Here is a 22,227-nt window from a genome sequence, read left to right as displayed (position 1 = left end):
CACCTAACTTCATCCTCCAAGAAACAACGCTCACCCCCACAGAGCCAGGGTTATCACAGACTACCTCCACAACGTGGGAGTAGAGAGAATGGAACGGCCTGCCAAGAGTCCACACCTCAACCCAATTCAACACTTGCTGTACGTGTTAGAGTGACCAACAAAACCACGCTGGCGGACCTGCAACGAATCCTGGTTGAGGAATGGAACGCCATCCCACAGCAACGTGTGACCAGGCTGGTGACCAGCATGTGGCTGCGTATGGATCTTCCACCACTACCGAGGCTCCTGACGGTGGATTAAATGAATAAAGTGTAAAATTGCTAATATTTCTTGTTTGTTCCTTGTTACTGAAAGAGAGTACAATCATCCGATCCACCAAACAACTCAAAACAAGAGTCAATACCAACAGGAGAATACACTGTTTACCATTGACGGAGCATTTTGGCAAATTTTTCTTGGGCGCTACCCACATAATCAGCTGTGCTGCTCATCCCACAAATGCATAATCCTTACAAGTTGGACATCATTGTGAAGGTAAAGAAACAGGCTTTCCAACGATGTAAAATACAATGCCAATTAGCATTGTAACAACAGAGAAATAATCAACCAAACACAAGTTTCCGAACTTTGTTTTTCCAGTTTATATGTAAATTAGTGAGCTTTAAATGGTGCTGGTTGGTGAGTTTTGTTACCTAGAGGCTAATCGCAATCACAATTTTGGCTTCCCACAATTAAATGAACATGGTCGACTGTGATATTGAAGTTTAAAATGCTTCGCTCATAGAAAACTCTGCTGCATAAATCAAGCACTTCTTAAACAAACAGCTAGAGGTGCACCGTCAATCAGCAACTGATCAAAGACGGCCCATTTTCTGCAGTCTCATATATCCTATTTTTTGCCGGTCACACACTTGTGAAGCCGCCACATGATGGTCTTACGTCGGCACACAGTGGCACAGTCAGTAACGTCACACATATACACACACACACTGCAATTCGTCACAACTGCAAGTCCATAATAAGCTGTGGAGGAACAACCTTAAAAACATTAAGAACAACTAACACTTATTATGTTGTAATTCATTCCCATGCATGCTGCTCAGAGTAATGCAGTGACAGCACGGAGCTAAAGAGCTCCGTTAACGGAGGTTCCATTGAGTTACATTATGGTGCGTTCAAGCTCTAAAATTAGAATTGAGCGATGGCAAATTATAACGCTATCATGATGCGTTCAAATGTAATCTTGTTAAATGTAGTTTTTGGTGAGAAACTTGAATAAATAGTTCTTTGAGGAGATGTTTTCACAGCATGAGTAGCTATTAGAGAAAGAATTATGACCTGTTTAACTTCCTAACACTAGCTCTAAACAGATAATTAGAGCTACTTGTGTCAAGATTTTTTTTTAATCAAAGCAAAAATTTATATGAAAATACATATCATTTATTTTCCTAATCATTTGCAAATAACCACTGTAGACGACAGTATTAAAGTAAAAGGACAGCATTACGAATTTTTGACAGTTGGAATGCAGCGCAACATGGAAGTGGAAGCAGCGCTCTGTTTGTTTAAATGTGAAATTGCAATAAAAATATTTAGTCTGAATAATAATAATCGTGATAAATAATTGTGATCTCAATATTGATCAAAATAAAAAAATATAATTTTGGCCATAATCGTGCAGTCCTACTAGAGGCTAGATCTGTCCTCTGTTTCCAGTTTATTCTAAGCTAACTGGCTTCTGGCTCTTGCTTCATATTTAGCATACAGACATAAGTGGTATCGATCTTCACATCCATCTCTTGGCAACAAACGAATAAGCACATGTTCAACTATTCCTTTCGGAGGTATCATGGATATGAGAAGTATTTACCAGTTATACCTCATCTTGAAATTGATGTTTTGTCATGAGCAGAATGGGAATATCCCCCAATGGAGTCTAGACATATGTAGATGGTTGAGCCCTGGAGAGGGATATCTGGGGGTCTCATAGAGGAACTCAGGGTCTGGCTCTAATGAAACCTGGAGGTGGAGGTTGGTCACATCAGTCCTGAAATTACAGCAGCCCAAAGAGGTTAAGTTTTACATTCTGACAGCATCAAAAAAATAGTGAGACAGCAACTAGTCTGGACAGATGCAAAACAAGAAAATTACAGGCAACGAGTTTGTATGTATGGCATATACATGCTGTTTTGCTTCTGGAAGAAGTTTGCAGATGGCTAATTTTAGTACACTGGGAACCAAAAATGTTCCAGCTGCTGCTTGCCAAGCAAACAGAAAGCCTGGCACAGGCCCCGCCCCAAGGTAAAAAAAGAAAAAACAACTCATTCTTTATACAGTTTTAATTTCATAACCATTACCAAAAAAAAACATTTAAAAGCGCATGACAGTTGCAAAACAATTTACAATCTAGTGCAAAATGTATAACATGTTTTGTCAGGGTGTCACTGACGCCCTGACAAAGTTCCAGTGGATGAGTTTTTAGTGCAAAAGCCTAACGCCTAGGCCACACTGCCTAGCCTCTGCCCGTGTGTGACGGCTACCTCACTGAACGGCTCGCACGTGTGCTGTGTCCACACCGGCCAGCCCTATGAGTTTCTACATCGAGTTTGCCTTACATAATTAATTATAAATGTTATTTATATATACTGTATTTTAAAAGCCGGTATTCCACTAATTTATGGAGCCAATGCAAGTCCCTACATTTTCCACAAAACACGGTCCTCACAATAAAAGAGTTGTTAAAAAAATAAAGGGACTCTGTACCTGAGACTGTATATAAGAAGTGGACGTAGTCACCGTGACGAGGGTGGAGCTAAGTACAACAGGACGCTGAATAAGACCTAATAATAAAATAAGACCAAAAAGGTGCTTTTTCAGAGGAAGTACACAAAAGCAAAAGACATCATGACAACTGTATTTGAATTCAGTAGAGAAGTCAAAGAAAACAACATAGCGGTGTACTGTATACCTTTGTCCGTGCACTCATCATAATAGACACTAAAATAAAAACATGAAATTCCAGTTCTTAGTCACATTGGTTAATGTTACCTCCGTATCTTGTGTTGGGATGCTGCTTCTTCATTGGAGTCCTGTCAAACGCTGCTGTTGTTACTTGGGTTCTCACTGATGATCCTTTTGGCCCTCACAGGAACTGCTGCTGTCCTCATTGCTGTAGCCCCTGTAGTCTGTATTTCTCTTCTTGTTTTCTGTTTTTTTCTGTGTGTGTAAAAGAAAAGAAATGGCATCATCAACGTGTTTTTTTTTTATTCTGTGTCTTGAAAAAAAAGGCAAGCACGAGCAGTGAGGACATTTAGTCTTGTTTTGAATCAAGCCTTTGATTCTTTACTGGAGTTGAACGGTTGCTGTCTTTACTGGAGTTTTCTGAGGAGCTGCTATTGTTGTTATTTGGGTAGCAACAGAGGACCATGGTAATTTGCCATCATGCAACAGCAGGACCATATCTGATTTGTGTGTGTGCCTGCCAAGGTGAGGGGAACTGCTGAATCCCAAATGTGGTACCCTTTTATCCGCTTAATTGCTCGTTCAACAAGAATACAGAATCTGGCTATAGAAAAGGCACCCATTTGTTTGTTTGTTTGTTGTTATACGTAATGTGTGCATCATGTATTTAAAAAATACCTAATAGACATATTGTTAAAAATAATAATAATACATTTTAGAGATAGAAGTTCAAAGTCATAAATCTCACATACTCATCTCATACTTTTTTACATTTATTTTTACTTTATTATTTTACTTTTTTTTTATTTAGTAAATGACTTGAATGATTAATTTAATTAAAACCAGTCAGAACCAGTGGTGGGAAGTAACAAAGCACATTTACTCAAGTACTGTACTGAGGTACAATTTTGAGGTACTTTTACTTTACTTGAATATTTCCATTTTCTGCTACTTTATACTTCTACTCCACTACACCTCAGAGGGATATATTGTAATTTTTACTTCACTAGATTTATATGATCACTTTTGTTATTTTGCAGGTTCAGGTCATTAATACAAAATAGTATCAACTAATAAATTATTATAGATTATTATAGATTAAGCTACCCAGCAGAATATAAAGTAATTTAAATGAGCTTCACCTTTACCAGCTGCAACAATACAGGCTAATATAGGCAATTGTGTTAATAGCCTGTTTATTGTCAACACTGTTTATATTGTTCCTATTTGTATATTCCTTCTATTTAAATTGTTCATATTTTATATGCCTGTCTACTTTTGTTTTGCACTGTGTTTTATCTTATTTTTTGTTTTTTACTGCTGCTTCTTGTTTCTGCACTATTCCCTATCCCCAATGTCGTTTAATAAACACAAACTAGCCCACGATGTCACAGAGCAGAGTCAGAAACTGTGTGCTCCTTCTAATCAGAAGCACCTGTGGTCACTGGCATGAGGCCTGTTAGCTACTCTGCCTACACCATACACCCCCTAGTGGCACATTACCCCTCACTAAATAAAACACCACTAATAAAATACATGTATGCCTACACACCCTGAATGAAACGCTGTCTTTCCCATCCTGTTATCAATCCAATAGTAACGTAACACAACGTTACATCTCAACAGGTAAACCAACACAATGTCTTTAATGTTATCTGGTTGTGTTAGCTTGACTAACTGTAAGCATTATGCATCATAACCACTTATTTTAGAGCTTCAGCTTTACAGCCTGTCGTCTATTTCTTAATTGAACAAAACGTAAGGCTATATGTGCTGATTGCTTCTTGGCTGTTGCCATAGGGATTGGGAAACGCGGTGCATTCTGGGCGAGCCGCGCTTTTTGGAGGGTAGCATGAAGGAGCTATCCTTTTTTCTCTTAATACATCCATCTCTCAAAAGGACATTGTTTATGGACTTGTCATGGACAATAACAAAGATGACTCATTCTTGGAAATTTTTTTTTTCACAAATCCAAGTTTATGAAAGTGAAATCTAGGATTAATGTGTTTCATTCTGAGTTTCTTTCTTACATAAAAGCCCTTAAAGTCATGAAGAAACAAAAATGCATTGAAAGTTCCTAGCATAATAGAAGAATATGAATTACAGGTACAGCCCCATAGCACTTAATTTAATTTATTATTATTTGAATGTATCATTTTACATATTTTATCTGTTCTTGTTCTGTCTGCAACTTGTCCTTTTACTGTAATGCAATAATCTATGAGCTATGTTGTTTGTAAATCTGAATTTGTTCAATAAAAAAATAAAAAAACATCCATGGGAGCTATGATGGTAGACTGTCAATCTCATTATCTGTCACTGGTCTATTCATCTGTCATCTGTCAATTGTTCATCATCAGAAATGTATAAAGTACGTGCGACAGACAAATACCCATATAAAGAGAGGCTGACAGAGGCAAAGGGGCCACATATTACAAAATTGAAGTTAGTTAATGATATCAAACCTTACGAATTAGAAGGAGCTTGACAGTTTGCCACCCATTACAGCACCCACTAGGGTTAGGGAGTTGGTTCAGGTTTAGGTGGGGTAAACACATATCGATGGGGAACAGTAATCGACACAACACCTGTTCCCACTGGAGATATTGAGAAATATGATAAATAACATCAGCAACCGAAGATGTTTTATGTCATGCGTTAATGCAGAATTATTTTTCTGCTGCCAGCAGGTGGGGCTTTTTCCTGTTGCCTCTAGTAGAGGTGAATAGGGTTAAATCTCGGTTAAATGCCCTGAGCCAGCTGATTGAGTTGGAGGTGGGAAAAGAAAAATCATTATCAAGAGTGAGTGAGGTTATGAAAAGTGGGATTCCTGATTTAGCTTCACTTGGGGCTGGATTAACATTTCCCTCCTAAGAAAATATGCTTCCAAGGCTGAAACCCAATAACAATAGCCTGATAATGGGTTTGGGTTATCCTGAAAAAAATGTACACTACACCAATTGCATTATAACTGCACAATCTCATACTGAAATAATGTTACTTGATGCACTAAAGAGCTGCAGATATGCAAACAATAATCTGTTTTTGTGAGATTTGTGTCATTTTGCATGAACACGGAGAAAAAGAACAGGTAGACGGACACAACGAGCCAGACTTATCAGACACTGTGAGCATATTGCTTATTGGATAAGAGCCAGCGAGGTAGCAACCAACTCACAGCTCTTCTCATTTACACCTTTCCTGCAAAGGCAAGCTGCTCATGAGAACAATATGTGACGCTGTGGACTCTGCTGGTGTTCAAGTGGGGAGGCCGCCAGGATGCAGAATAAATGCACGGTTGGGTAGTCATAAAAAGCCCATGGCTTCTTTTCTCTGCAATTTAGCCGTCTTTCACTCTGCGCGCCTCTCATAATAGAACATGAAATTCAAATTAGGCATGCTGGGCAATGAGAATGATTGCCAGCTGTGCCGTACACATAATCACCCTAAGTGTGGCAAAGAGAGACTTTGATATTTTGTGATTTAATAGCTTCTCTCTAGAGCCATTATGCTTGAAGCGTGTGGGATTGATTGACGGGGTAAAATGTAAGTGTATTTGTTCTTATGGAAGCTTTAAGATAAAACTATTTTCTGAGTAAAGTATAAAAATTGAGATTTCATTACAGCTCTAATTTATTTCTCATACGAGGAATTGGCAGCAGATACTATAATGAATGTTTTCTTAACATCCTTCCACTCCGAGCACCTCAGGGATAACACACCAGTATTTACATCCTCCAGTGAAGGCGTTCTGTTTTCTTTGTGGACAATAATGACAGAGGATGAGAGAGAGAGAGTGAGTGAGTGAGTCACAAGCTGAACATAGTTCACTGACACCACCTGTTTTTGTTAAGGGCTCATTTGCGTCGGATGAGAGGCTCTCCCTCGCGCTCTATTCACCATTTGAACATTAATTTGCAGCCATAAACAAGAAAGGCCTGTGGAGGAGGTTTAGAGCAGTTATGATAATCATAAATTAAATGGAACAATTGAATCACCCTCCTTACCTCAGGCAAAATGCAGCTTGGTAAAATTGTTTGTGCGTGTAAATCTCTACGTTTCAAAAGCTAAATTCTGATTTAAAAAAATACAAGGTATGTTAGAGGTGATACTGTTTGTTACAAAAACAGTCAAATCTCATAAGTAAATGGCATTTTCTTTTTGAAGCATATGTGTAAAATCACACAAATACATTTTGTATAATATATAATTATGTATTATTTAATTTAATAAGTTCTAAACATTAAATAATCTGTTGCCAAGTAACCATTGTCCATGGTTTACTGGAGAAGTGAGTCATTTTGAGTGGCAACACTGCCCCCTTGAGGTTTTCAATAGTACTACCAACCTACAAACCAAGTGGTTGTCTATTCTTTACAGTCATTCTCTAATTTTGCTGAGCTGCTCATATTAAATAACAGATATTATCATGGATTAATGTTAATGTGCCACAACCAACCAAGCACTCAAACAGATGATTTTCAAATCTGAACTCTTCACCTAACAATTCATCACAGAAGAACTGGATGATATGACCTGGATAATGCTTGAAAAAATGAAAAAAACAGAGGAAACCCTTTTCCTCTCTTTAAAAAAAAAAAAAAATCTCAAAATAAATTCCACTTCCTAGATAGTCCAGCAGCCTGGAGGACAGGACAGATGGGCAGTAAGTTAAAAGCCCCGGACTTAAAATTTATTTGTTCTCGTACATTACACTATATATATTGTCTCTGCCAGAGTCTCCATCAGTGGCAGCAGATTTATTCTCTTGGATTAAGCAGATCCTGGCTATGCGGATTAGGCCTCATGTAGGCATGAATGGCACCGTAACCACATGGCCCTTGACTGGGTTGTTTCTGAACCTGCAGAGTATGTGTAGCTGTGAGGCTTTCAAACAGAGAGGATAAAGTGAATGAAGTGTGTGGCTAAATATTCATAAGCCTCATTCTTTATGGGTACTAAAATTTGTTAATGGTATTTTTTTGGCATATATATTTAGAATGTACTGATTTCATAATACCACATTAACTCTCTGAGACCCACAATAGATCAGTTTATGTCTTTTTTAGGGGGGACAGGGAGTCTTTAGGGGGAGATAGCAGGTCAACAGTAGATGTCACATAGAAGTGGTGTACATCATCTGAAAGCTGGAAACCTGGAGATTAATTTGAGATGCAGCTCAGCACTATGTGTCAAATTGTTGTAGTCATAAATCAGAAATAAACATCAATTAATAAATAAAATAAATTGTGAAAGTGTATAAGAGTTTAGAACATTATGATAGATGTATATGTATATGATGGCCATTCCCATGCTCCATCATGTCTCATAAGTTGTTGGTGCAATTTCTGGGTTGATATCATTTGTTACACAGATTTGGTGCCAAATTTAACAATTTTTTTACCACTCGAGAATTTATAAAAAATGATCAATAATCCCTCCGAAATACCACATTAAGACACCAAGACCTTGAGGAACACCATAGGAAAAGCCACGCTGTGATTTGGTATCAAAAACGGCGATTGGATGGCGAGCACTTCTGTTCTGGAAACTGCTCAGAAACCCTCTTATTGTCAATGTACCTAGGAAAGCCACCCATCCTCTGAATGCTCTAGGTCTCTAGTGTGTGGCTGTAAAGTTTCATGAGGCTGTGATTATCCTAGAGGTCACCACAGGTCATTTTATACATCGTCACACATGAATCCTATTGGGCTCACTGGATCCACAAGAGTTTCAGCTTCCCAGTCATACCCAATTTATGCAATTCTGAGACTGTTTATGGACCCCAGTATGCAGAAATATTCAAACACACCGTTTTCAGACTAGGCCAAAATAAAACATTTATAATGCATTATAAAAACTGCATGATTTTTGCCCCAATCTGCATGTGATTATCATAAAGTGGAACCCATTTTCAATCACATATCTTGAGGTCAGAGGTCAAGGGACCCCTTTGAAAATGGCCATGCCAATTTTTCCTCGCCAAAATTTAGCCTAACTTTGGAGCAGGGGCTTCAATGTATCTGTGCTTTGCCATTTTAACACTTTCCGTGTGCTGTTTATTTGCTGCATGTGAACATTCTGGGAGTCACACGGTTACAGCATCAAACAGATAAGTCTGGATTTCCTGATAGCTTAGAGCTATTATCATCTTCCTTCCTTTTTGTGACTTTGAAGAAGACACTTATTATGGACAACGATGTGTCAGTCTTGACATTTCTGTGCCATATGCAGAAAACAAAACAAAAAAAGAGACTTTGTTTGCATACATTTATTAACTTCATAATATTTGAATGTTTGAACAAACTTTTTTTTTTGCCTGCTTGACAGTTTCTCCAAAAAAAGCCCATTTCTATATCTGTACTAGAATAACAACAGCATCAACAGATGCCACAGTGAACAGAGCTTTGGCCACATGGCAATGTTTATACACAAATTGTTCTCTGGAACCTTGTGCAGAATTGTACCTTTCTCACACAAAAACAATGGTTGCATAAGATGAAAAAGTTGTACAAAAGTTACGTATTACATCATTTCCTTAGTGGTTTACATTTATTATAAATGTACCATTTGATTGCAGTACAAAGACTCCTTCAAATAAATCCCTTTGGGAACAACAATAGGACTAATAAAACACGTCGAAGACATCATTTTGAAACTATTCTATCGAGGGCAAAGACTAGACAAGCTGGCAGTAAACGTTTTGACTTGAGTCCCTTCACTGATCCGTAATATATCTGCAATAACGTGCGTCAATATTTCTTTAAACAACATTCACTTGATAAGACAAGAACCTCTACTGCCCTCCGAGCAAACACATGCAAACAAGGTAAAGGATGAGAACAAATGTCTGCTAGGCAGGAACACGAGTCACAGCACTGGGAGAATCAGTGCTCAACAGTTTCAATGTAGTACCATGATGAGTGGGGGCGAACCGGCCCCGGGGTTCCTCTCAGGATAAAGAATCCCTTTCTATAGTAGCTTTCTCCCTCTTCATCTCTTTTCTCAAGACTTCCAAGGGAGAAAAAAAAGACAAATACCTGGTTGGCGTCGGCAACCGTGTCAGAATATTATTTAGTATAGCGTTATCTACTTGACAACCACATTGAGAATGGCTCAAATCAGATGCGAGGGTGGAAAGTGGTTAGAAGTGAACATGATGAATGACAAATCACCTTAAAGGGGAATCAGTGAGAGGTGACAAATTATCGATTTCTCTCTTTATGCGAGGACTGCTGTTACTTTCTGTCATAGTTAAACTTGGCGAGGTAAACGTTCATGCACTCGACCGCGATAATGTCCTCTACGTACCTAATAGATTTTAATACACTGTGCTCTCATTTAAACCAAAATAAGACATTTGTCAGTCGTAGTTTTTTATGCCCTTCGTACCGCAAATATAAACATTTTCCCAGAAAAAAAAATCTTTACAAAGAGGCACTTAATTGCACTTGATACAAAGTGCTCAAGACCTTGGACGATGGACCGGTTTGTCAGCTAAATCCTCAGCTAAATCTTAAGAACATCACACAAAAATAACACTGGAGTTATCCAAAGTTAATGAACTGTTTGAGAAGGATGTTTTCCTTTTCGAAACACATGACGGAACATAATACAGGAGCCCAGAACAAACACGAGCTCTGGTGATAAACACTGCTGCATGCATAATCCTGTTACTTCATTAAACACCGCTTAACCAGGTTTCCTGGGTATTAGATTACACGGCTGATACTAGAAAATTCCAGATTTGGATTTGTTTTCATCTTAAATCTCACAGTCCTTCCAGATGACTTTGGTTCATATTTGTGTCTCTTGAAGAAACTCTCATGCGAGACCGATTTTGGCTGTGAATATACTGCTTCTTTGTGTGATGCACCTCCTTTCTGGAGACCAAAATATTAGTGTTCTTAACGAAATATCTCCCTGCTGAAAAACTAGTTATGTACATTGGCACTTTTCGCTACAAAAAAAAGGCATGGCCTTGCTCTGTTAGGTGCTTCCTTGCTCTGAACGGAACAGCCAGTGAATGGGAGGACAAAGAAGGGCACATAGCATAGCAACTCGTGGTCCGGATACATGGAGGAGTGCTTTGTGAGATATTCGGCACACAGACGGGGCCGCGGGGAGGCCAACACTGACAAATAACAGATGAGACAAAAGACCACGTACTATAAACAAACAGAGAAGGAGAACCACAGAAAGATGCCTGTTGACACAATCAGAGAGAGGCCTTTAAAGCTGAGCCGAACTGCCTCATGTCTCTGCTGCTGTCTTATGGCACAGCCATATTACGGCTCCACAGATTAAAAAGGCAGGAAATAAAAGGTAAAAGATACTAATAACAAAATCATAGAAACTCATTCATGAATGTATAAAAAAATACAAATGTAAACTGATTACCGTTAAACATCCCACCCATTCCCCTAAAATGGTAATAAAAACTAAAAATAAAATCATAATGCATAATGAGTACAAAATATTAGATTTTTTTTTTTTTGTCTAGAAAATACAAACAGACTGCGGTTGGACACAAACACTGACCTCGGAGGAATGTCCACCAATCAAAACACTTAAGGCAGCCAAAGGTCAAAGGCCACAATGATACTTTCCTTTGGTATATATACACGTGTTAAAGTTGATTATTGGAGTCACCACTTTGGTATGCTGACATATTTTGCATTTCATTTGGCGGCGCCCTCCTAAACTCACTGGTAAGTGCTTCCATTTGGTTTGGTACAAAATGCATCTGTGCTTTTAGTCAATAAAAAATAAATGCATAGTTATTATTTCAATCTAAGGAATTAGGCTCTCACAGGCAAAAGTCTAGTATTATTAAAGTGCATGTCACTGATACTACGGCATTATATGAATGCAGGTAGTATCAATGTGTAAAATGATTGTACTAATCATTCTGCCTGTTCCCTTGAACGAAAAGTGGACAGAAATACTGGACAGTACCCTTCATCAGAACCAGAACAACAAACCTTCATATATAAATGCTCCAGACAGGCTCAATGGCCATATAAGGAGTGAACACTTGAACCTCATGTATCTGAGAAAATCCCTTTTTTTTCTAGTTGGCACTTCAGGTAAAACTATGGCTTTTTTTTAATATATATATTTATACTATATGGCAACGACGACATTTTGAACAGTCTTAATTCAGCTGAAGCTGAACAAGGGTAAACAACCTCTGAAACCTGGGCTGCTGAGGCACAGAGTGACACTGGAGGCTGGTCTCCATCATGGACGGTTGTGGGATGGCCTGGGAGGTCTGGAGGCGCCTACCATCGCCCGCTGACGCTGGCCATGTCTGCATGAAACTGACGGGAGAGGCGGCCACTCGCTCCCCCCTCCAGGAAGGAGGACCTGATGGGCGGCTCGAATAGCTTCCTCCGGTTCTTGTTTAGTTCTGTGTGGAAAAAAAAGAGCACCACAAAACATCAGCATTAGCAAAGGTGATACAAAACAACAACTGAGGCCTGTGCTACGAAACAAGTTCAACACACCCAGAGTATCTTCTCGTTATGTGGCTTAATTATCCCTAACAACCTCGATGAAGTCCTATCTCAAACATAACCTGTTCCGGAGCAGGTTAGGTGTTCAGCATAAGTTACCATGGCGATCTACTCTAGTAAGAACCACCGTCGTAGGACTGCAAACCCAGGGTTAACCCTGAAGTTACCTCGCTAACCCCAAATACTTCTTCATAATACAGGCCTCTAGTGTTGCTTTGGGAGCTGTAGTAAATCAAAGTCAAAAAATAAACACAGGGAAAGAGTATGTTAACATTTCTTTTAAGGCCTCCATTGATCAAGAAAGACAAGAAAATTGGATTTGAATCACTACAAGATCAACAAAAGCCCTCTTTGTACCCATCTGGGTTTTACACAGCAGTTTGGACAAAATGCTTTCATAAAAATGTCACGTCACGGCAACTCTGAGTTATTCATATGATAACCACGTTCGGTCTGTCGCTGCCAGCATAAACCTTCCGTTTGATTACTGGAGACAGGCAGCTCGCTCCTCACTGGCAGGAAGTTGAAACCCGGATCGCCTCGACTGGCATTCTATCGCTTTATAACGAGAGGCAAAAAAATACAGAAAAGACAAAGAGACAGACAGATCCGTGCGTGTTCCTGGTCTGGAGCCCTAGAGTCCATCCGTCAGCGGAGATGAAAGTTGAGCTGCTCTTGGCTGAGGCGTCAGGCAGCAAAACCCAATTCTGGCCTTGGATCGCTCTGCTTTCTTAATAATCAGGCCTCGCCGTTTCCCCTTGTTGCTCTTCCTGTCAACCCTGGCTCTGGTCTGAGGTTTCTGGACTTTTACTGAATATCCATGACAGGGAGCTCATGAGCATGATTACCTTACGCAGCTCAACAGCTCCGGCTATTACAATGTCCAAAATATGACATCAGTAATGAAGTGTGACACCCACAGCATTCACATTGGATCCAGAGCAACAACAGGACAGATCAGCATCAGGGAGGCAGCTGGAGCAACTGGAGAAATACCAACACACTCATCTGACAAGAATGTGCCTTAATCCCATTTATTCCTGCTGGTGCAAATTACTGCAACATGTTTTATTGGGTCTTTACAAGATAAATTAGTTGCAACATCACTCTCCTGTACTTCTCTACTACTCTGCCAATAATAAGGGGCCACCTATAGCTTTCAAATCTAGTGGTTGGCAGTGTCGGTGACCTCTGTCACTAGAGAGTTCACTCTTTGCCTTTTGCACAGCTGAGCTCCACTCAGGCTTGTTGCGGCGACAGACAAAATAGGAAACATTAATGAAACACAAGAGCCAATTTGTGTGACCTGCCTTCAGCGGGAGCCGGCAGGACGAGGCTCCAGCTGGTATCACTGATTATCAGCACAGAAAAGGACCAACTTGAGACAGAGGTGGTCGTGTCCAGGCATCTCTATACTTTATCTTACCTTATGTTAATAGTTTTTTTTTAAGGGCCGTCAATTGATTAAAATATTTAATCATGATTAATCATATGATTGTCCACAGTTAATCATGATTAATGCTGTTCAAAATGTATTTAAAGGGAGATTTGTCAAGAATTTAATACTCTTATCAATATGGAAGTGGGCAAATATGCTTGATGTATGCAAATAAATGAATATATTTATTATTGGAAATCAATTAAAAACACAAATCAATGGCAAATATTGTCCAGAAACCCTCACAGGTACTGCATTTAGCATAAAAAAATACGCTCAAATCATAACATGGCAAACTGCAGCCCAACAGGCAACAACAGCTGTCAGTGTGTCAGTGTGCTGACTTGACTATAACTTGCCCCAAACTGCATGTGATTATCATAAAGTGGGCATGTCTGTAAAGGGGAGACTTGTGGGTACCCATAAAACACATTTTCATTCACATATCTTGAGGTCAGAGGTCAAGGGACCCCTTTGAAAATGGCCATGCCAGTTTTTACCACGATAAAATTTAGTGTAAGTTTGGAGCGTTATTTAGCCTCCTCACAACGAGCTAGTATAACATTGTTGGTACCAATGGATTCCTTAGGCTTTGTAGTTTCATATGATATCACTGACTTTACTCTAGCTTTAAAACGCGTTAATGCGTTAAAGAAATTAGTGGCGTTAAAACAAATTTGCATCTTGCAACTTTGACAGCCTTGGATAGCGTGGATAACAGAGAAAGACCGTGACGAAGGGCGACATAAAAGACAAAATGTAACAAACAAACGCTCTTCTTCATTTGTTACCTGAGATGGCGAGCAGCATTTTCCTGCGGGCTCCAAAGGTGGTGATGCCCAGTTCCTTCAGGTCCTGGTCTGTTAGAGTCAGGAATGTCTGGAGGTCAATCTGGAAGCAGCAACAAGTCCAGTTAACACTACTATACCCACAATTCAGCAACTTCTACTAATAGAATAGACCTTCAACCATAAACTAACTAAACTGACTAAAACAATGGCGTTGCTAGTACAAGTGTCGTATTAAAATTGCCGGCCCTTTTTTTTTTACTATAACAGCCTTTGCATTATCAAATCATTTCCAACAAACATACTATACATGCCATCCTCCAACTATTATGTTTGAATGGCATAGAAGCCGCAAAAAGTTCCTTCACAGGTCCTTTTAGTTTCTCCCTACTTTTATCTCTTGTTTATATATAATATGGGAATTCAATTAAAAAAAATACACTACAATGCAACATATGCATTGAAGAAGTTAAGAGTTCAAAAGGGCAAAGAGCATTTACAGCTCATAGCTTCAGCTGTGGCCATGCTAGCCGCGATGCTTTGAGCTAACAAGGCAAAAGTGAGCATGGCTTACATTCCCCCGCTCACTGCTTGACCCTTATTAAAATAGGGCCAAAGGTTTTGCCCTTTTGGAAAAATGTAATGAAATTTTGGGCACCTTGGACTTCTAACCCCCAAAAGGCACAACTAGACAACATTGTCAACCATCATACCAAATTTGAAGTTCCTAAGTTAAATAGTTTTCGAGTTCTTCTCCGGAAACGAAAGTGTGACACGCGAACGGACAGAAGAATGTACGGAAGGACAAAAGTAAGGATTGCATGCAAACCTGTGCTAGTTTTGCAGGTATTTGGTCATAAACTTAAGTGTTGGACAACCTAAGTATTTTCACCTTATGATTGTGCTGTATGAAAAGTTAAGGGATCACCAAAGTCATTAGCATTTGTCCTCTAGAGTCCTTGAATGTCTGTAGCAATCCATCCAATAGAGCGCTACAGGAAATGAGTCCTAAAACCCAGAAATGAGTTCGCATTCTAGCACTTCCAGTTCCCTCGTCTGGAAGTCAATGGGTTGTTTGAATGGGCTTTTAGTTAGATTCCTGAAATAAGGTCTGTGGTTAACACAAGCTGAGGAGATTTTAACGTTTTGGTCTACGACAGTCAGTAAATACATCCCACTCGTGAATTTTGAAGCCTTTAGTGTCTTAAAAGTGGCTAAATGAGATGTCATCACGCCGACTCGTCCTCCTTTACAGCCTCGTTGTGTATACTCGCGCTCATGCGACCGTGGTGTAGTTCATTTATAGCCTACGTTAGCTTTATACTTCTGCCGATTGCATTCACACTTCAAAAATCATAAAAGTGGTGTTTCATTTGTAAAGATTATCTTGCTGAACAAAACGTGCAAATATCATAAACGTTTGTTTGCCACAGAGTTTGTTTTCTGCAACGAACCAAAATCCAATGGAAAAATCCCATTGGCTTTTTGTTGAGGGAACCAGGCGAAGCTAACTTCCTGGTTGGCCAACAAAAAAAACGTAATCCCTGGAGCACTCTATAGTTGTCAAGATATTTCACTCTGAACCACAACTGTGAACTTTATTGTGGTGGTAAAGGAACAGTTAAGGGATTACCACAGTCAGTATGATTCATCCTCTGGGGACCACAACATTTCTGTATGAAATGTCGTGGTAATTCATCCAGTAGTTGTTGAATTTCAGTCTGGACCAAAGTGGTGGTCCGAGAGCCTGGCTGCTAGTGTGGATCAAAAACTGAATTTCTTTGCTATTCTGGTAAATGTCAGTGCCTGTCTTCAGCTCCACAGTCCCATAGTTAAAATTATAACACTGGAAGAAGCAAGTTCACGTTCTACACTACCTCTTGTTGCTGGAAGACGTCTGTGTACTTCCCCAAACCCAGCTTGCTGAACAGCTCTGGCAGGTCTGAGCCTTTCACAGACGAGTTCAGACTGCAGCCGTTGCTGCCGGTCACCGAGGAGATGCAGTCCATGTAGTTGCTGCTGCTGAGGTAATGCTCTGCAGCTGTCCATCGAGGGATTGAGACAAAAATGAAATAATTATGAGAATTCTGAAGCAAGCAAAAAAAAGCAGCAATAATTCATTCACATCTCAGCTGTCACAGAATATTTAGCATAAAGTGATCACAGTTTTAGTCAACAAATGTAGACTTTAAATAAAGTGAGAAAACAATATTTAATGTGCTACAAATTTAGATTCACTTTTGTGTAGATGGTGTTTTATTTTGAGTGTATACTTCCTCTGCTCTCCTTCAGTGTTTTGCCATTCACAGTGTGGTATTTTTTCAAGCTTATTAAACACAAAATTAAATGGAAAATGTGACCGTTTCACCTGAATCTATTAAGTCCTTCAGTGAAAATATTTCCCATTCAATGCCAAAAATGTTAATAACATATTCTGGGACACTTTGCAGAAGAATATCTCTCTAACAAATCTCGCTGGCAAACTGTCGTCGTCCTTGATGCTTGCATAGTTTGCCAATGCGATGCTTGAAATTGATCAGTGCTTGGTTTGTCCTTGTACGACTAATAAAATTTGCTTAACTGACCAGATTTGTTCTGCTTCCTCTTTGGGCTGCCGACAGCGGAGGGGAACTCGCCATGAATCGGCAGGCTGTTGCCGTTCCTGTCTCTCCAGTTCTCAGAGTCGCTGCCGTTCCCGAGGCCTTCCCGGCTGCCGGATCGAGACAAAGACAGCGGGGAATCCTGAGAGAGAATACGAAGGAAGACAGTCCAAATATTTAACAAGGAGTTCTGAGTGACTACACTATATACTGTACATATACAGTATATCGTAAGACAAATACAATCTTCAGTCTGCTCTTGAGCTAAAAAGTTATTTATCAAAGACGAGGAGAACAGCGAACACTGAGGCCGTGTATGTCTAACCTCGTAGGTGGTGCTCATGCTGGGCTTGTATGAAACGTGATTGGCTCTCCGCAGCTCCTTGATGGTCTCAGCTGGCATGGACTTTGAGAAGCCCAGACCACTCCAGGTGTTGGTAGGCGTCCGCACCTCAGTCACCACTGGCTTCTTTAACATAGCTGTGAATACAGACACACAATGATGACTCATACAGTTCCTCGTTAATAGTTTTAAAGTTTTTACACACTGGTTAAAATGTATTTACTTGTTTAAGCAGCAAAAAAATTTAATATTTTACATTTTCAGTATTTTATGCACACATTTCACCAGGGTTGGGAGGGTTACTTTAAAAATGTAATCCGATACTATTACTAATTAATTTACCTGTTAAAAATGTAATAAGTAACCTAATCCAAGTATCCCAATAAAAAAACATTGTAATCTAATTACTTTCTGTTACTTTTGGATTACCTCAATATCAAATATGACAATAAAGACAAGACAAAAGAAAAATGCTGAAATTTTACCATTATTTTGTATAAAGCAGAAAAGAGGAAAAGAGGAATCTTTTAACTTAGAGCAGCAGCAGTACTCATATAAATTAAATCAAATTAAATTAACATACATGCAAATTTCTAGGGCTTTACGGTGTGTTCTTGTGGTTATATAAATGTAATTTTTAATGCTGTAGCTGCTAAATGTTTACTTTTGGACTGAGACAATTACAGAGACACCGTGTCGCTCGCTCTGTGAGAGAGAGAGAGAGGAGGAGAAGATAAGGTGGACTTCGCAGGCAGTGTTTCTGTAAGTTGTTAATAATAATTTGAATGTCAATGTTATCAATGAAGCTTTGAACTATTCAGTACAGGTCTACTAATATCCCGGTTTGTCCAGTATTATGTTTGCTGGAGCAGAAATATGAATATCATTTCCTACGAACCGTCTTTTCATGCTTGGATGCCTCTCGGCAAAAAACAATAATCCTGATGAACTGGAAAGTATGCAAACTATCCTGCTTTGTGATAACTTAAACTGTACTGCTCAGTCAGTAAGGACTTGGCTTGGGAACCGGAGGGTCACCGATTCAAGTCCCTGCATGGACCAAGTACGGACTGTGGACTGGTAGCTGGAGAGGTGCCAGCTCACCTACTGGGCACTGCCAAGGTGCCCTTGAGCAAGGCACCTGACCCCCAAACTGCTCCTCAAGTACTGTATGGTAGCTGCCCACTGCTCCTAATACTAGGATTGGTTAAATGTAGAGACTAAATTTCACTGTGTGCTGTACTGTGTACAATTTGTGTGTATATGTACAATACAATGTGTGACAATAAAAACTGATTTACATTTACAATTCTGCTTTATATACAAAATAATTGTGAAATTTCCACCCAGTGAAAGCATGTTTTTCACTAACGGGAGCCACACTACCTACCTCTACCTGACAGCTCCTCGCTGATCAGCTGCAGCTCACACACAGACAGCGCTGCTGCTGCTGCTGCTGCAGTGTGAGACTCCTGTCCTGAAGTGTAGTAATGTGTTTGCATCTGCATAGCATATCTTTCTTTATTTTAAAATTGTAATCCTGTTAGTAACCATTAAAGTAACCATTTTCACCAAATGTATCTGTAATCTGATTGTCTTTTCTGTAACGAGGTTTTTTGTATCATAATTACGTAACGCTGTTCCATGAAATCTGTTACTACCGAAGCCTGTATGTCACATACTTGGTATCTTTAGAAGCCTTGGAATCTTAACTACAACATTTTTACATTAGGTTTTGTGTGTTTGAGCACTATCCATTGGGATAAACGTTTGCAAGAGGGAAATTGAGTCTTCTTTCAAAGATACTTTTTCAGGGAACACATAACTATTGATGGCAGTTGTGACCTTTAGATGACGTGGCAGTCTGTGCTCCCGCAAGGCCCATCCAGGCACTACTAATGACGTTGTAGGATTTGACCAGACACAAATGTCAACTTACCTTTGGTTGCCAACAGCTTTTTCTGTTCATAGTCAAATGCCTGAAAAGACAGAAGACCGTTTTATTCCTTTAGTTTAATAATACACCTGAAACTGTGTGTTTTTCTGTGTGTGTTGGATGTGTGTGTACCTGGATGTTTGCGAAGGTGGACCCAGGTACCAGTCGGATTCTCTCCCTCTCGTTCTGCTGTGCCGCCCTCTCAGCCGCCCGCTCGCTGCCTGGTGCCCTCTTATCGGCCACGGGGCTGTCTGACGAGCTGGACTCGGCGTCCGAGAGAAGACAGTCAGAGCTGTTGAGGTTACACAGATATAGTATTGTGAGTGTAACCCAGTCAACATGACAGCCAATTCTTAACCTCTTCCACTCCTCTTTTTCAGAAGCTGTAGCAGGCTAAGTTTTAGAGCTACAGTGAAGGAACTGGTATCATATAAAAACTAAGAAACCTAAGGAATCAGTTGGTACCAACCATGTCATGCTAGCATGTCAGGAAGAACGCTAAATGATGCTACGAATTTGCGCTAAATTTTGGCGAGGAAAAACTGGCATGGCCATTTTCAAAGGGGTCCCTTGACCTCTGACCTCAAGATATGTGAATGAAAATGGGTTCTATGGGTACCCACGAGTCTCCCCTTTACAGACATGCCCACTTTATGATAATCACATGCAGTTTGGGGCAAAAACATGCAGTATAAATGTGTTATTTGTACCTATTTTAAAAATGATGAATTTGAATATTTCTGCATACTGGGGTCCCTAAACAGTCATGGAATTAAATCAATTGGGTATCACTGTAAAGCTGAGACTCTTGTGGATCCAATGAGCCCAATTGTATTCATGTGTGATGATGTTAGTCCCCATAGTAGCCATTTCATTGTAGTGAGACTGAGACCATTTTTTTTATTATTTGACGTCACTGTATAAAATGACCTGTGGTGACCTCTAGGATAATCACAACCTCATGAAACTTTACAACCACAAACTAAAGACCTAGGGCATTCAGAGGATGGATTGCTTTCCTAGGTAGATTGACAATAAGGGGGTTTCTGAGCAGTTTCCAGAACAGAAGTGTTTTCCATCCAATCGCAGAAAAATGCAATTCTTGCAAAAATCTCCAAACGTCAAAAGTTTTGTTTCTTTCTATGGTGTTCTTCAAGGTCTTGGTGTCTTAATGTGGTATTTTGGAAGGATTGTTGATCATTTATATCAATTCTCGAGTGGTAAAAAATTGTTAAATTCAGCACCAAATCTGTGCAACAAATGGTATCAACCCCAAAATTGCTGCAACAACTTATGAGACATAATAGAGCATGGGAATGGCCATCATATACTTCTATCATAATGTTCTAAACCCTTATACATTTTTACAATTTACTTTAATGAATTAATCAATTAATTTTGACTTCTGATATATGACTAGAACAACTTGACACAGTGACTTGACTTACTTACTGCTGACCTGCTATCTCCCCCTAAAGACAGCATGAGCTGTGAAAGATCTCAGAGGAGATGCTAAACAGTAACAACACAAGTTGTAAATGATCTTTAGATTCAAACATACTGTAGATGGGAGTTCTTGGTGCCCTGCAGTAGCTCCACGGCCTGTCGCTTCCCTGATGACGTCTTACACGAAGCCAGCATCTGTTTCAGCTCACTCCCATTGGCTGAGTGAGAGGGGCTTCTGGGCATGCCCACTTCCACAAATGTGTCAGAGCCTGAAGGAAACAAATACAAACATATTTTGATTATCTTTTTCATTTCTTTCTAGTTAAAAAAGAGAATTTACAGCTGCCCTATGTCGTCTACACAGAAAATACTATGACAACCAAAGCTGAAATACTTCATCTCATTTCTGTGTGTGTAGCTTGGTGTGTATGTTGTATGTGTGCAGGCGTTTAAGTGTGATAACTCTCAGTTGGATCCTGGATTAATTAAAAACACAGCAGCTGTAATTATAGTGGTTCTCCCCCGACCCCCAACTACTCTACTTCCAGCTCGACAGGAACCCGCTCTGTGTAACAGGATGTGTGTGTATGCTGAATGTGCATGGTGTACTGTATAGCGTAAAATAATATGATGTCAGTCAATCTAATGAAGCTCTCTGGGGTTTAATGTTTGAACAATCCCCCTGCACTCCCTCATTCCACGGAGCAGCAGAGTCGAGTCGGACTGGGCGAGCCAGTCCAAACACATTCTGGGACACAGGAGGAGGTAAGGGAGGGAGAGGAAACCTTACCGGGATGCACCGCATCGGGGGGAGGACCGGCTCAGAAAACAGCGGCGGGGAAAAACGAGACGCGTGAGAGTGCAAGTTTGAGGGGAAAACCGCGAGTGTAAGACGCGGAGGAAATGAGGGCCTTTCTGAACCACTAGGAGACCAGCAGTTAATCTGTCTCCGTTCCAACTCAATAAACGGAGTCAGAGGGAGTATGAGGTTAGGAGGACAGTACGGAGAAATAGAAATAAGTTCATTCAAGGCAGTTTTCTCAAAGCGGGTTTAAGGGTTACATAAATCTCAAATGAAAAAGCTTAAATTGGATCATTTATGTTAAGTCTGCAAGGTCCAGCAGAGTTGAAAATGTTGACTACTCAATTTTTGTCTGCCCAAGGTTAAAATCACACATAAATCACAAGACTTTAAGT

General features: G+C 39.8%; 1 protein-coding gene and 1 long non-coding RNA gene across 2 annotated transcripts in view; both read right to left on the bottom strand.

Annotated features, from left to right (window-relative positions):
• Window positions 1-1,490: 1,490 nt before the first annotated feature.
• LOC141773500 (uncharacterized) lies at window positions 1,491-3,485 on the bottom strand. Its single transcript, XR_012595136.1, has 3 exons — window positions 3,049-3,485; window positions 2,764-2,840; window positions 1,491-2,047 (listed from the first exon to the last, which is right to left on the bottom strand). It is a non-coding gene; the product is annotated as an uncharacterized LOC141773500 (long non-coding RNA).
• Window positions 3,486-9,217: 5,732 nt separating this feature from the next.
• The window catches only part of bicc1a (BicC family RNA binding protein 1a), an 84,238-nt gene continuing 71,228 nt past the window's right edge, over window positions 9,218-22,227 (bottom strand). Inside the window, exons 14-21 of the mRNA XM_074646236.1 lie at window positions 21,146-21,299; window positions 19,717-19,876; window positions 19,588-19,627; window positions 17,631-17,785; window positions 17,291-17,447; window positions 16,583-16,746; window positions 14,709-14,808; window positions 9,218-12,373 (exon numbers count right to left, since the gene is read on the bottom strand). Coding sequence (XP_074502337.1) covers window positions 12,246-12,373; window positions 14,709-14,808; window positions 16,583-16,746; window positions 17,291-17,447; window positions 17,631-17,785; window positions 19,588-19,627; window positions 19,717-19,876; window positions 21,146-21,299 — 1,058 coding nt within the window. The 3' untranslated portion in view covers window positions 9,218-12,245. The remainder of the gene's footprint in view (window positions 12,374-14,708; window positions 14,809-16,582; window positions 16,747-17,290; window positions 17,448-17,630; window positions 17,786-19,587; window positions 19,628-19,716; window positions 19,877-21,145; window positions 21,300-22,227) is intronic.

This window comes from Sebastes fasciatus, chromosome 9, assembly GCF_043250625.1.
Source record: "Sebastes fasciatus isolate fSebFas1 chromosome 9, fSebFas1.pri, whole genome shotgun sequence".
NCBI lineage: Eukaryota > Metazoa > Chordata > Actinopteri > Perciformes > Sebastidae > Sebastes > Sebastes fasciatus.
This window is presented reverse-complemented; position numbering and strand designations above follow the sequence as displayed.